The sequence below is a fragment of the Pelobates fuscus genome, chromosome 1, assembly GCF_036172605.1.
Source record: "Pelobates fuscus isolate aPelFus1 chromosome 1, aPelFus1.pri, whole genome shotgun sequence".
Classification (NCBI taxonomy): domain Eukaryota; kingdom Metazoa; phylum Chordata; class Amphibia; order Anura; family Pelobatidae; genus Pelobates; species Pelobates fuscus.
In genome coordinates, this window is record NC_086317.1 from 285,008,960 (window position 1) to 285,022,868 (window position 13,909).

Below are 13,909 nucleotides of genomic sequence, written 5' to 3' on the forward strand. Positions count from 1 at the left end.
ACACTGAAAGAAGGGATATTCCCTGGGAACCCCAGATATTCTAACCAATCCAATGAGATGAACTAGTTATAAGGCCTACAGTGTCCTATTATAAAATTGCAATAAGAAAAATATAAAGGCAATATTTTCATTTCAGATCTGTTCAGTTATTCCCTATGCTTTATCTTTGTGCAACATTCCATTACTTCATTTTCTAGAAAAGTTTTTAATCAGGCAAAAACTACCACCCACTGACAAATTTACATATTGAAGGTTTTGCTATATAAACTGAGACCTGGTCAAGGTATGTAGTAGACATGGTATTATTTATATGAAGTCAAAGCTTCAGTGGACAATGCGTATGGCTTATACCAAAATAAAGGTTACAGCACTTATGATTATTAACAGGCTCAATTGGAGTAATATACACACAGAATCGGTGTGGAATTCTACATATATTTTCTCCAAAACAAAGTCAACAAATCACTTGACCTTGGATTATACGTTGTTAGATCAATTCAGGCGCATTCATTTTTTTATTTTTTTTCTCTCTCTGATAATTTACAGCTCCAATAGAATACAATTATAATCAAACTTACACAACTGACAAAAAGAAGTTAATCTTATCTTCCTCCTATGTTCAGAATGTGGTAAATTTAGTGCTGTTCAATAATAAAAGACAAATATGCACACAACCAATAAACACGTGATAGCAACATTTGATGTAGTGCCAATCTGCTTTTGTTAAACCCCTTATTTTTGGAATGTTTTATTTATTTTATTTTTTCTTTGCTTATAATTGTTTTGTGCTGACTCGGAGCTATGTGCTTATTGTTCATTTAAATGCAAGCTATTTACTTTTAGGTGCTGAATGCCAACTGCAATGGAACCTATATCCTACCTGGTAAGTATATGACTTGTAATTGAGTTTAAAGAAATTAAACAAATTTACATTAAAATAACATTTTATCTGCTATTAAAGGGACACTATAGTCACCTGAACAAGTTTAGCTTAATGAAGCAGTTTTGGTGTATAGAACATGCCCCTGCAGCCTCACTGCTCAATCCTCTGCCATTTAGGAGTTTAACCCTTTGTTTATGAACCCTAGTCACACCTCCCTGCATGTGACTTGCACAGCCTTTCATAAACACTTCCTGTAAAGAGAGCCCTATTTAGGCTTTCTTTATTGCAAGTCCCCTGCTATGTTAATAGCTTGCTAGACCCTGCAAGAGCCTCCTGTATGTGATCAAAGTTCAGTTTAGAGATTGAGATACAATTATTTAAGGTAAATTACATCTGTTTGAAAGTGAAACCAGATTTCTTTTTCATGCAGGCTCTGTCAATCATAGCCAGGGGAGGTGTGGCTAGGGCTGCATAAACAGAAACAAAGTGATTTAACTCCTAAATGACAGTGAATTTAGCAGTGAAATTGCAGGGGAATGATCGATACACTAAAACTGCTTTATTTAGCTAAAGTAATTTAGGTGACTATAGTGTTCCTTTAATTTGTACTTTTTGCCTTTCCATTAACTCTAGATGACGAGAATGATAAGTCTATTGAACTTCATTCTGAAGAAGAAACTAATGGTCCATTGGATGTAAAAAAGGTAAATATGGGTTAAATAACTGTATGCACTGAAATTACGCAACTAAAAGAAAGTGATCACAAACAATAGGCAGAGGCCTGTGTTACCATGGTTCCATAAAGAAAAAAATGTTGTCAAAAATATATTGGTGCTGCTACCCATCTCCATGGGGCTCCAACAGTGCATATGACAATGGATGCAATAAAAACAAGTGCCATCCTACCACCCAATTTGAACAAAATTACACGTGTGTGTGTGTGTGTATATAAAGCGCACCAAGTGCAATAAATAAATTCATTTTAAACACATTGATTAAAAACACAAAAGTTATGTCCCTTTAAACAGTTACCTGGGCACCGAGAGACAATTACTATAGAGAATAAACCGAAAAAGAGAAACTCATAGCACAGCAAATATATGTATAATTCTAGCTGGGAAGAAGTAATAGAACCACTAAGGTAATATAGAGCAGTGCACAAAGGTGCCCCCTCCTTGGGCCACAAACAATCTGTTACATAACTTATGAAGATATGTGATAGGTGGAAGCCAATTAAGGACCATATGAAACAGGACATTAGTGAGAACTTAAGCACCTTGAGAAAGGTCATAGATTGGCCTATTTCTGTCATTTTGGGGGCTGGCCAGTAGTAAAAACACTCTGTGTTTGTTTTTTATTAATTTTTTAAATTTGAATTTGAATAATCTATATAACCGGGGCATGACTCTCTATTATGTGAGTGATTCCATTCACTGCTTTCCATTTACAACGATGCATATATTTGCTGCACTGTGAGTTTCTCTTTTTCTGTTCTCTGTAGGAATTATTTCTGTTACCCTATAACTGTTTAAAGAGGTATCATTTGGTTTTATCACTGTGTAAAAATGATTTCTTTTTTGCACTTTGCACACTTTATCTGTGTACATATGCAGTATTTAGCCAGTGGGCAGGTTGTAAAATATTAATTCAAAGAAAAGGCTCTTGCCACCCTTTTACATCTTAGGAAGGAACAGGAAATGTGGTCCTTCTCAACTCACTATGGGCAGCAGGATGAGGGTTTTGAAGGTTTTGCTAAATAAACTGAGACCTGGTCAAGGTATGTAGTAGACATAGTATTATTTATATGAAGTCAAAGCTTCAGTGGACAATGCGTATGGCTTATACTAAAATAAAGGTTACAGCACTTATGATTATTAACAGGCTCAATTGGAGTAATATACACAAAGAATTGGTGTGGAATTTTACATATATTTTCTCCAAAACAAAGTCAACAAATCACTTGACCTTGGATTATACGTTGTTAGATCAGTTCAGGCGCATTCATTTTTTAATTTTTTCTCTCTGATAATTTACAGCTCCAATAGAATACAATTATAATCAAACTTACACAACTGACAAAAAAGTTATTCTTTGCTTCCTCCTATGTTCAGAATGTGGTAAATTTAGTGCTGTTCAATAATAAAAGACAAATATGCACACAACCAATAAACACGTGATAGCAACATTTGATGTAGTGCCAATCTGCCTTTGTTAAACCCCTTATTTTTGGAATGTTTTATTTATTTAATTTTTTCTTTGCTTATAATTGTTTTGTGCTGACTGGGAGCTATGTGCTTATTGTTAATTTAAATGCAAGCTATTTACTTTTTTTTTTTTTTTAATTCTTTATTTTTGTTGAGGCATGTGATTATATGGATACAGAAAAAAAAGAGGGAGACGTTCAAGAGTTGTACATGTTAGGGTCGTCATAACATATCATCAAAATCTCCTATGATTTTCAACCTCATTTTATATATAATAAAGTTTAGACAGTACGCTAAGTCTAGGCGCTCTACAATCATGCACGCTATGGCTAATAAAAGTGCATTCAAGCTTAGTTAAACATTCTGTGCGTTACAACAGGTTAATAGCAGGCGTAATGCAATGCTAGTGGGAGTAGCTAGTTCCATACCATGTTTTGTATAATGTTATTGCTTATCTCGGAGTACTTTTATATTGTTCTACAAGAGAACTAGGATGTGGGCAGTTAGGGCAGTTGAGGGAGCATGATATAGTAACCTTACATAAGAAGCAATAGCTCCGCCAAAAGGGATTCTAAACGCAAAGCTATTTACTTTTAGGTGCTGAATACCAACTGCAATGAAACCTATATCCTATCTGGTAAGTATATGACTTGTAATTGAGTTTAAAGAAATTAAACAAATTTACATTAAAATAACATTTTATCTGCTATTAATTTGTACTTTTTGCCTTTCCATTAACTCTAGATGACGAGAATGATAAGTCTATTGAACTTCATTCTGAAGAAGAAACTAATGGTCCATTGGATGTAAAAAAGGTAAATATGGGTTAAATAACAGTTTGCACTGAAATGAAGCAACAAAAAGAAAGTGATCACAAACAATAGGCAGAGGCCTGTGTTACCATGGTTCCATAAAGAAAAAAATGTTTTCAAAAATATATTGGTGCTGCTACCCATCTCCATGTGGCTCCAACAGTGCATATGACAATGGATGCAATAAAAACAAGTGCCATCCTACCACCCAATTTGAACAAAATTACACGTGTGTGTGTGTGTGTGTGTATATATAAAGCGCACCAAGTGCAATAAATAAATTAATTTTAAACACATTGATTAAAAACACAAAAGTTATGTCCCTTTAAACAGTTACCTGGGCACCAAGAGACAATTACTATAGAGAATAAACCGAAAAAGAGAAACTCATAGCACAGCAAATATATGTATAATTCTAGCTGGGAAGAAGTAATAGAACCACTAAGGTAATATAGAGCAGTGCACAAAGGTGCCCCCTTCTTGGGCCACAAACAATCTGTTATAAAACTTATGAAGATATGTGATAGGTGGAAGCCAATTGTGGACCATATGAAACAGGACATTAGTGAGAACTTAAGCACCTTGAGAAAGGTCATAGATTGGCCTATTTCTGTCATTTTGGGGGCTGGCCAGTAGTAAAAACACTCTGTGTTTGTTTTTTATTAATTTTTTAAATTTGAATAATCTATATAGCCGGGGCATGACTCTCTATTATGTGAGTGATTCCATTCACTGCTTTCCATTTACAACGATACATATATTTGCTGCACTGTGAGTTTCTCTTTTTCTGTTCTCTGTAGGAATTATTTCTGTTACCCTATAATTGTTTAAAGAGGTATCATTTGGTTTTATCACTGTGTAAAAATGATTGATTTCTTTTTTGCACTTTGCACACTTTATCTGTGTACATATGCAGTATTTAGCCAGTGGGCAGGTTGTAAAATATTAATTCAAAGAAAAGGCTCTTGCCACCCTTTTACATCTTAGGAAGGAACAGGAAATGTGGTCCTTCTCAACTCACTATGGGCAGCAGGATGAGGGTTAATAGCACAGGTGGCTAGCACTCTTATTTACCCTTACACCGCCTGTGTGTTTATTTACTGTTTATCTATTTGCTCTTTGTGCTGTGCACTGTTTGATAGCTGACAATAATTGTGAAATATTACTTTTTTTCTAATTAATTTTGGTTTATAGTAGCTTCTATTTCATTAAATGCCGCACTGATCCCCTGCAAATTTGTAAACAGATTTTAGAATTTGGTTCTGAATTACAGTTTTTATAAACATTTAATTCAGCACTAATTTTGCTAATATCAGAAACTGATATATTTTGTGACTAAATCCAAGGTTTGTGGCTTCCAGTCACCCTGGATTGCCTTAATCACTGGTTTCCCCAGTTTTGGTTAGGCTACATACACACTTTAATGAATAATCATATTAGTATCTTATTGCTACTTGTATTTATATGTCAGAATTTAATTTGGTTTGCATCTAAATACTAATATATTTCATGTTTTCCCTATTTTCCGATATCATCTGGAGAAAAATTTGTGAAAGTACGTTTTGATGACTGTCGAAATTTTTTTTTAGTTCATTTAAAACACATCCTGCTACTATATCCTTCTCAATCCACATATCTTTTTTTTTTTTCTCTCCATAGAGTCTTATACCATTAGTGCATCTTTCGGACACAAGATGTGGCAAAATGTATATTGCAGATACTGATATGCTTCTTGATTTGGATGAAAGTGTGTCATCTTCAAAGATTATTGTAAGTATGGTGGCTTTGCTGTCAACATTCCATAGATTGGTCTATTAAGGATTAACCCCTTAAGGACACATGACATGTGTGACATGTCATGATTCCCTTTTATTCCAGAAGTTTGGTCCTTAAGGGGTTAAGCAGGATTTTTAGATTTATTTTAGTTTTTACAATTTATTGTATTTTTCTAAAATACAGTTGTGCTTAAAAGTTTGCATACCCTTGGAGAATTGGTAATATATGTACCATTTTTAAAGAAAACCTGAGTGAGCAGACAAAACACATTTCTTTTATTTCTTATGGGATTCAAATTCAACTGTAGGTTAAACCCAAATAGCACAATCCTAAAACAAAACATGGCAACAAATAAAAAAAATTAAATGACCTCTGTTCAAAAGTCTGCATACCCTTAGTTTTTTTTTTTTTGTTTTTTTTAATTCTTTATTTTCGTAGTGCATAATACAAGCTTGTTATGTTACGACAACTGTGACAAGCATTATTGAGTATACATCTAGATACGGTGTCATAGCATGTGAGAACATTGTACGTTTTTGTGGGATTAATACACAGGTGAAACTAAGCACTTTTTTTTGTTCTTAAAAGTTAGACAGGTTAGGTAACACGCCCAGGGTTGTGCTATTTCTGACAGGTGTGGTGGGTTGTGTGTTGGTTCCCTGGGATACTCCAGGTTTGGGTGTCTCTGAATGCTCTTTGGTGCTAAGTGTAGCTTTAGTTGGTAAACTAAGAGCAAATATATGCTTGTTACAGGTTTGGGTCAAGGCTTGTGGTGACAGATGTCAGTGGGTACCTGCCCATGGGCCCCCGTTGGTTTTTGGTTCGTGTTTCATCAGGTGTGGGTGAGGCTCCCTGTTGCAGGGTACTACCTGTGGCATCTTAACTAATTCCCCTTACCGTGGTGGGTGGCAGGGGGGAACGGAGGGATGTGTCTAAGGTGGGGCACCATCAATTTGTCTGTTGTGTAGGTCTGTTTGGTACCGTTGGGTGCCTCATGTATTTAGTGGTAGAGTTTATGAGCAGGATTATACATGTAGTAACAGGGAAATAACAGGTATTAATATGAGCATACACATCACATGAGGAGGAAGGGGTGCCTGCGGGATGTTATGCACGGGTATAGGCACGTAAGGAGTACGTAAGAAGTACTGAGTATCGGTAATAAATGCATATAATAAATGCATAAAAGAACAACAACGTAGTTAAATAATAAAATAAGTAACATAAGGCTATAGGCCTTCCGTGGTTGTATAAGAGTTCAGGTTGTCAGCCTGGCTGCTATGAGCAGGAGTATCGTGGTTGTGACGAGGCAGGTACATCCAGTTCAGGTGTTCTGAGGTCGTTGGTTTTTCGTCGCTTGGTCGGTTGAGGTGCTGGCTGGTGTTGCCCATGAGGTGATTTGGGCGTCGTCTGCAGTGTGCGGTTGTTCCAGGTGAAGTCCCAGTGCTGACAAGAATGCCGGAGCCCCCATCGGAGAGGTGAGGTTGTGGGTGGTCGCTGCGTGATGTACAAGTAAGGAGCCGGTGTTACCCCATCTATATGGTATGTTGGCTTTGCGCAGGGCGGCCGTCACTGGACCAAAAGATTTGCGTCTGATTAGAGTGGCCCTAGTTAAGTCTTGGAAAAACAAGAGTTGGGTGTTCTCAAATTCTAGTGGTGTTTTGCCTTTCATGGCAGTCATTATTAGTATTTTGTCGGGTGTGGTGGCGCATCTCAAGATAACGTCTCTGGAGGTGCTAGGTGAGATGCGGGCTGAGCTGGTTACACGGTATATACCATCAAGTGTAATTCTTTTGGCCACTGGGTGCGTCAGGATCGCTGACAGGAGGCGCCGCGTGTAGTGCGGCAATTCTTCGGTGGTGATGGTGTTAGGTATGCCGCGGATCTTAATGTGCGTGTGGCGTTGTTTGTCTTCCAGGGACATTAATTGTGCTGCCAGTACATGTTGTTCTGTTTGCAGCTGCTGGACTGAGTCTTGCAAGGTGGTTATGGTGTTGTGGACTTGTCATGTCCAATTCAGTATTAGTGTCTGTGATCTGTTGCATATCCCTTTTAATCAGGGCAACGTCAGCGGCCAAAAGTTTTTGGATGTCCGCCAAAAGCACCTTTAAGTCCCCTTTAGTGGTGGGGGCTGAGTCCTCTGGTGAGGTAGGGGCTATGGCTGGACCTTCCTGTGGGTCCTGTATGTTTGGGGTCCCCCTTCCCTCTGTTTCTGGGGTGGGGGCCATGTTTGGAGGGGGGTCTGGTTGTTGTGGTGTGGCCAGCCCCGGTTTTATCAGCATTTCCCCAATGTCCCTACCTTGGGAGCTGGCTCTGGTTGTAGGCTTTGGTGTGCGGCGGCCCATGCTTAGTGGATCCGGCGGAGGGTGTGCCTTGTGGTCACGGCTATCCCCTTGTCTGCCGAATAGGGCCTCTAGATTGAGGATTGGCGTCGCGTGGTAGGCCGCGGTTTTACGCCGCTGCCTAGGATGCTTGGGGGCTTGAAAGAAGGGCATCGGCCTGTTTGTCCCGTCACTGTGGGTCCGGGTGTGTGGTTTATTGGGGCAGATGGTCTCCCTGTCGGGAGATATTTGCCGGATTGCGGGCGGCGGACCGGGAGCTTAGGAAGATGGCGTCCGTGCAGGTTAGTCGGCAAGCTCTGCCCCCCCCATACCCTTAGTTCTTAATACTGTGTATTGCCCCATGTAGCATCAATGACAGTGTGCAGGCTTCTTTCTGGCAACTCGACCATGCAGCTAATTTTTTTCAAGTATCGTCGTTTTGTGCTCCTTGAAACAACCACGCCATATTTTTCCAGTTCAGCCTGTATTTCTCCTGAGGTTACTTGTGAGTTTTTCTTTGTATCCCAAACAATTATTCTTGCAGTTGTCTGAAATCTTTCTTTGTCTACCTGACCTTGGTTTGGTATCAAGAGATCCCTGAATATTCCACTTCCTAATAAGTGATTGAACAGTACTGACTGGCATTTTCAAGGCTTTGGATATCTTTTTATATCCTTTTCCATCTTTATAAAGTTCCATTACCTTGTTATGCAGGTCTTTTGACGGTTCTTTTGCTCTCACCATGGCTCAGTATCTAGCCTGCTCAATGCACCCACATTGACTATTTATACACAGACACTAATTGCAATTTAAAAAGCCACATGTGTTGAAATTAACCTTTTAATTGACTTTCAAAGTTATGTAAATTTTTGATCAGGGCCATTTGGGTGATTTCTGTTATCATTGTGATTTTAAAAAGGAGCCAAACAACTACGTGATAATAAATGGCTTCATATGATCACTAACCTTCAGTAAAAGACATTTTTTTAAATGATCTGTTATATATTTTCAAAATCAATGCTAACATTTCTGCCAAGGTATGCAAACTTTTGAGCACAACTGTATATTAAGGCTTTTGATTTATAGGTTTATTTACCACCAAGTATTAATTGTAAAGTAAATCTTTCACCAAAAAGGTGAAAATGTATCATCTTGAAGAGACTAATAACTATAGTATAACTTTATTCAGGGACAATTTATTTATTTTTTGTATGTATCTTGCTAAACCACTGTAACAATATTGTATTCTAGATAAAACGCAAAGAAGGCAGAAGTTTTTCAGTGAAATATTCTCCAATCAAGATTAGAAGGGATTCAAATGTCGACGGTAGTAAAATTATAAATTTACATTTTACCTTTTTTATTTTTATTTATTATATACCGTATATACTCGAGTATAAGCCGACCCGAATATAAGCCGAGGCCCCTAATTTTACCCCAAAAAACTGGGAAAACTTATTGACTCGAGTATAAGACTAGGGTGGGAAATGCAGCAGCTACTGGTAAATTTCAAAATAAAATTAGATCCTAAAAAAATTATATTAATTGAATATTTATTTACAGTGTGCGTATGAATGCAGTGTATGAGTGCAGTGTATGAATGCAGTGTATGAATGCAGTGTGCGTGTATGAATGCAGTGTGCGTGTATGAATGCAGTGTGCGTGTATGAATGCAGTGTGCGTGTATGAATGCAGTGTGCGTGTATGAATGCAGTGTGCGTGTATGAATGCAGTGTGCGTGTATGAATGCAGTGTGTGCGTGTATGAATGCAGTGTGTGCGTGTATGAATGCAGTGTGTGTGTGTATGAGTGCAGTGTGTGTGTATGAGTGCAGTGTGAGTGCAGTGTGTGTGCGTATGAGTGCAGTGTGTGTGTATATATTAATTGAATATTTATTTCCAGTGTGTGTGTGAGTGCAGTGTGTGTGTGTGTGTGTGTGTGTGTGTGTGTGTGTGTGCAGTGTGTGTATATGAATGAAGTGTGTGTGTGTGATGCAGTGTGTGTTTGTGTATGTGTTGGTGGGGGTGGGCATTTTGATATATTATTAATTATTTTATTTTTTAATATTATATATTTTTTTATTATTATTTAATTGAATTATTAATTTTTTTTTTTTATATTTTTTTTTTCGTCCCCCCTCCCTGCTTGATACATAGCAGGGAGGGGGGCTCCTTCCCTGGTGGTCCAGTGTCATTGGTAGTTCAGTGGGGGGGGGAGGGGAGCTGGCAGAGCTGTACTTACCTGTCCTGCAGCTCCTGTCAGCTCTCTCCTCCTCCGCGCGGTCTGTGCAGCTCCCTCTGTCAGCTCTCAGTGTAAGTCTCGCGAGACTTACACTGGGAGCTGACCGAGGTGCTGAACGGACGGCGCGGAGGAGAGAGCTGACAGGAGCTGCAGGAGAGGTAAGTACAGCTCTGCCAGCCCCCCTCCCCTCCCAGTCTGTATTATGGCAATGCAAATTGCCATAATACAGACTCTGACTCGAGTATAAGCCGAGTTGGGGTTTTTCAGCACAAAAAATGTGCTGAAAAACTCGGCTTATACTCGAGTATATACGGTACTTATTGTATTAATTTTACAATTCACTTGTCAGCGGTTGCTCATGGAATTATGACCTCTGGTGGGGGGTGGGTTGTTTGATTGTTTGTTTATTTTTTTCTTATGCGTTTAATTGAAGGAGTTTTTCGCTCTCATCCTGTACTATGTATTATTGGATATCTAAATATATATATATATATATATATATATATATTTATTTTTTTTAATTCTGTTTACGTTTTAGGCAGTAGAAGAGAGATTTGTCAGAAATATATTGAAAACGACTACTGCAGGAGCCTTGATAAGTCTACATTAGAAGAGTCTTTTTTCATGCAAGTAAAAAAGTTTATTGGCAGGCACAATAATGCCAGTATGTTAAATGGTACTCTTTCAGTTCAGGAGAAGAATGGATGTGAAACAATAGATGAATTTGCAGATGATGATGCACTGAACTCCTCTGACTTGGGCAATGTAAGTCTTGCTGACTATTACCCAAATATGATTGAGTGTCTCAGCAGACTAATGGACTTCCCAAGGAAAGAAATGGCTGCTGCAAATATAATTCGATATTATAGACATCATTTTTGGTTTGCTAATAAACACAAACTGGATATCACAAAGGCAAAAAGAACAATGTTTAGAGCCAGGAATTTAAAGCTGACGATTGGATCAAATCCTAAAGATACTCCATACACTAGTTACGCCAAAACTAGTAGTATAGGCCCCATGGTCATGGATGACTTCAATAAATCTGGTATCATAGAATACAGGAAACAGAATGTTTCCACTAGATATCCAGATGGAACAAAAATTCTTGACCTTTCAAAATCACATGTGAAGAGTCCGGTTGTGTTAGAAACATTTATTTTTAATAATGATAAAACTTCCAAATTTGGTGAAAATAGATATACTGTCCCTGAAAATGTGAAGCAAAGAAATGAATTGTGTACAGGTTTATCACATCCATCCTCTTTATTGGTAAGGAACTGCATGGTAGAAAAGTCTCCTTCAAAATTGATCCCTGAAGCCTGGGTGAAAATGAATCATCAAATGAAAGTGGCTTCAAAGTCAAGTGTTCTGTTTTCTCCAGACAAATGCAGACTTCTTAAGCAGCCCCATCAAGTTCAATGTACTCTTAAAAGAAGACACTCCTTTTCCACTCTTCCTAGTCAGCAGGTATCAGTTGGAATGCCTCTAAATGAGTCAACTGCTTTTGAAACTTTGTACAAGAAGCTGGTTATGCAAGATTCCTACCCCAAGTTTTTACCCACACATGCTAGACACCACCTATCAGAGACTGTAAATGCACTCATTAATTCGCCTGGGTCAATTAGAGGTAAACGATTAGCAAATGAAGATTTCTCGGTATCAAACTTTAAGAGGTTTCGCATGTCTGGATCTTTTGAACCCATTGTTACAAACTCACAATACCACTTTAGTCGGAATTGGAATAGCAAGCCCAGCTTTTCTCCCCAGATGAAGAATGGATCAGACCTAGGGGAGTATCAAGACTCCACAAGGCTAAATAAGAATCTGGTAAGTAAAACTGTGCTTTTAGTGAATATTGCTTCCTATCATCGCATTGGGAAAAGCTTAGATCCTTCACTGCCATCAGCAATTAGATTTTTTTTCTTTTTTTCACTTTCATATCTAGTTTTACATTTTGACTTAAATCACATGCTTGACATTTAACTATTCAACTACTCGTGTACTTTTTTTAAATTCTGACAAATACCAGAATATATATATATATATATATATATATATATATATATATATATATATAATCTCTTCATGTTGTGGTATTTGTCAGAATCTTAAAAAGCTACTCTGTCGTCCATAAACTGATCGCTGTACAAAGTTTTTACTATCCAATTGGGTAGTTACTTTATTTGCAACACTAGCTAGCCATTCATTCATGTGCATGTTCATTTAGCCACCCTTGCTTACAAATACACATATGTATACAGTCACAAAAACATGCACACTAATCCACCCATAAATACATGGATACACATGCAAAATGTAAACAGCCATTCACATACATGCAGGCAATCAGACACCTGAAATTACAATCAAGGGTAACTTAAAGAGGGATTCTTAGCACCATAACCAGTACAGCACTCTAGTATTTATGGGGCATACTACACAGATTTGCAAGCAGTTTGACACTTATCTGGGTCTCCTAGATGCCTGCAGCCTGACAAACTTCTTTATATATGACTAGTGTGTATGTTCCCCATCTGCATTAGATATACCAATTTTGGCCCTATTTGTATGGAAAGGCCTGGATGAGCCAAGCATGTGTCAAATAGTTTTACTGTTTACCCTGGCATGACTCCAAGAGATTATTTGCACAACACTCACAACACATTGTGGCAGGTATGGTGCTTAAAATGTCCCTTTAAGCACCTTATTCACTACAGCTCAATGTAATAGTTGTGATGCAGAGAGTATGTGTGTGTTGTGCCCCCTTGTGCTGTGTCAAACCATTCTTTATTAGTTTGAAAAGAACAAGGCCACTATTTGCACTTATAAAGCACTTGAATGATGTATAAGTACAGCTTCTTTATTGGTCCAATTTTAGATGGCATTGATAGGCTTTGAGTGTCAATGAATTATAGTGTTTAGCGACTGGTAACTTTTTAATTCTGTATATCCTCTCCCTGTAGCTCGCCAGTGTTGAAGGATGATATGAGAAAGGACATAGGGAGTTGTTGCATTCTGTTCCTGGTCTTAGAAGGAAACTAGCTGTATATGCATGTTGTTTCATGTAACTAAGATGGTCTCAGGGCTTCCATGCATTTCTGCATGGTGTTTTGTATTCCACTACTCTGTCGTTGAGTTTGGGGATGAACAGCGGAGACCTTTTCATCTCCACTGAGCATAAACAAATTCTTCACTCCATACTTTATTTTGCCGCCATAGATAAACCGTGCACACCTAAATTGAAATATTAGTTAAAGGCACAATATAGGCACCAGAACAACTTTAACCTAATGAAACATATTGGTAAATCTATATAAAATGTAAAGTTGACTAGGCCAACTTGTATGAGCTGTCACCCATAAAGATCTATAACAAGCACAAGAAAATGTTAATACAGGTTTATGTATTTGTGCAAAGATAAGATTTGCATACTCAATTCACCCATGTGTATCCCCGTAGGAGCATTCATGAGGTTTCATGTATAAAGGCAATGAAAGCAAACATATACTAAAATCATATTTAACCCCTTCAGGACACATGACATGTCTGACATGTCATGATTCCCTTTTATTCCAGAAGTTTGGTCCTTAAGGGGTTAAGGGGTTAAACACATATACAATATGCATTAAAGTCATTTTTAGAAAATCTAGTTTTAGGTTCTTCTAGTCT

At 37.9% G+C, this 13,909-nt stretch overlaps 1 protein-coding gene across 1 annotated transcript in view; it reads left to right on the forward strand.

The window, feature by feature from the left end:
- LOC134613830 (uncharacterized) overlaps positions 1 to 13,909 on the forward strand; it is a 34,379-nt gene that overhangs the window by 11,444 nt on the left and 9,026 nt on the right. Inside the window, exons 7-11 of the mRNA XM_063457463.1 lie at positions 3,685 to 3,724; positions 3,832 to 3,902; positions 5,559 to 5,669; positions 9,248 to 9,323; positions 10,776 to 12,067. Coding sequence (XP_063313533.1) covers positions 3,685 to 3,724; positions 3,832 to 3,902; positions 5,559 to 5,669; positions 9,248 to 9,323; positions 10,776 to 12,067 — 1,590 coding nt within the window. The remainder of the gene's footprint in view (positions 1 to 3,684; positions 3,725 to 3,831; positions 3,903 to 5,558; positions 5,670 to 9,247; positions 9,324 to 10,775; positions 12,068 to 13,909) is intronic.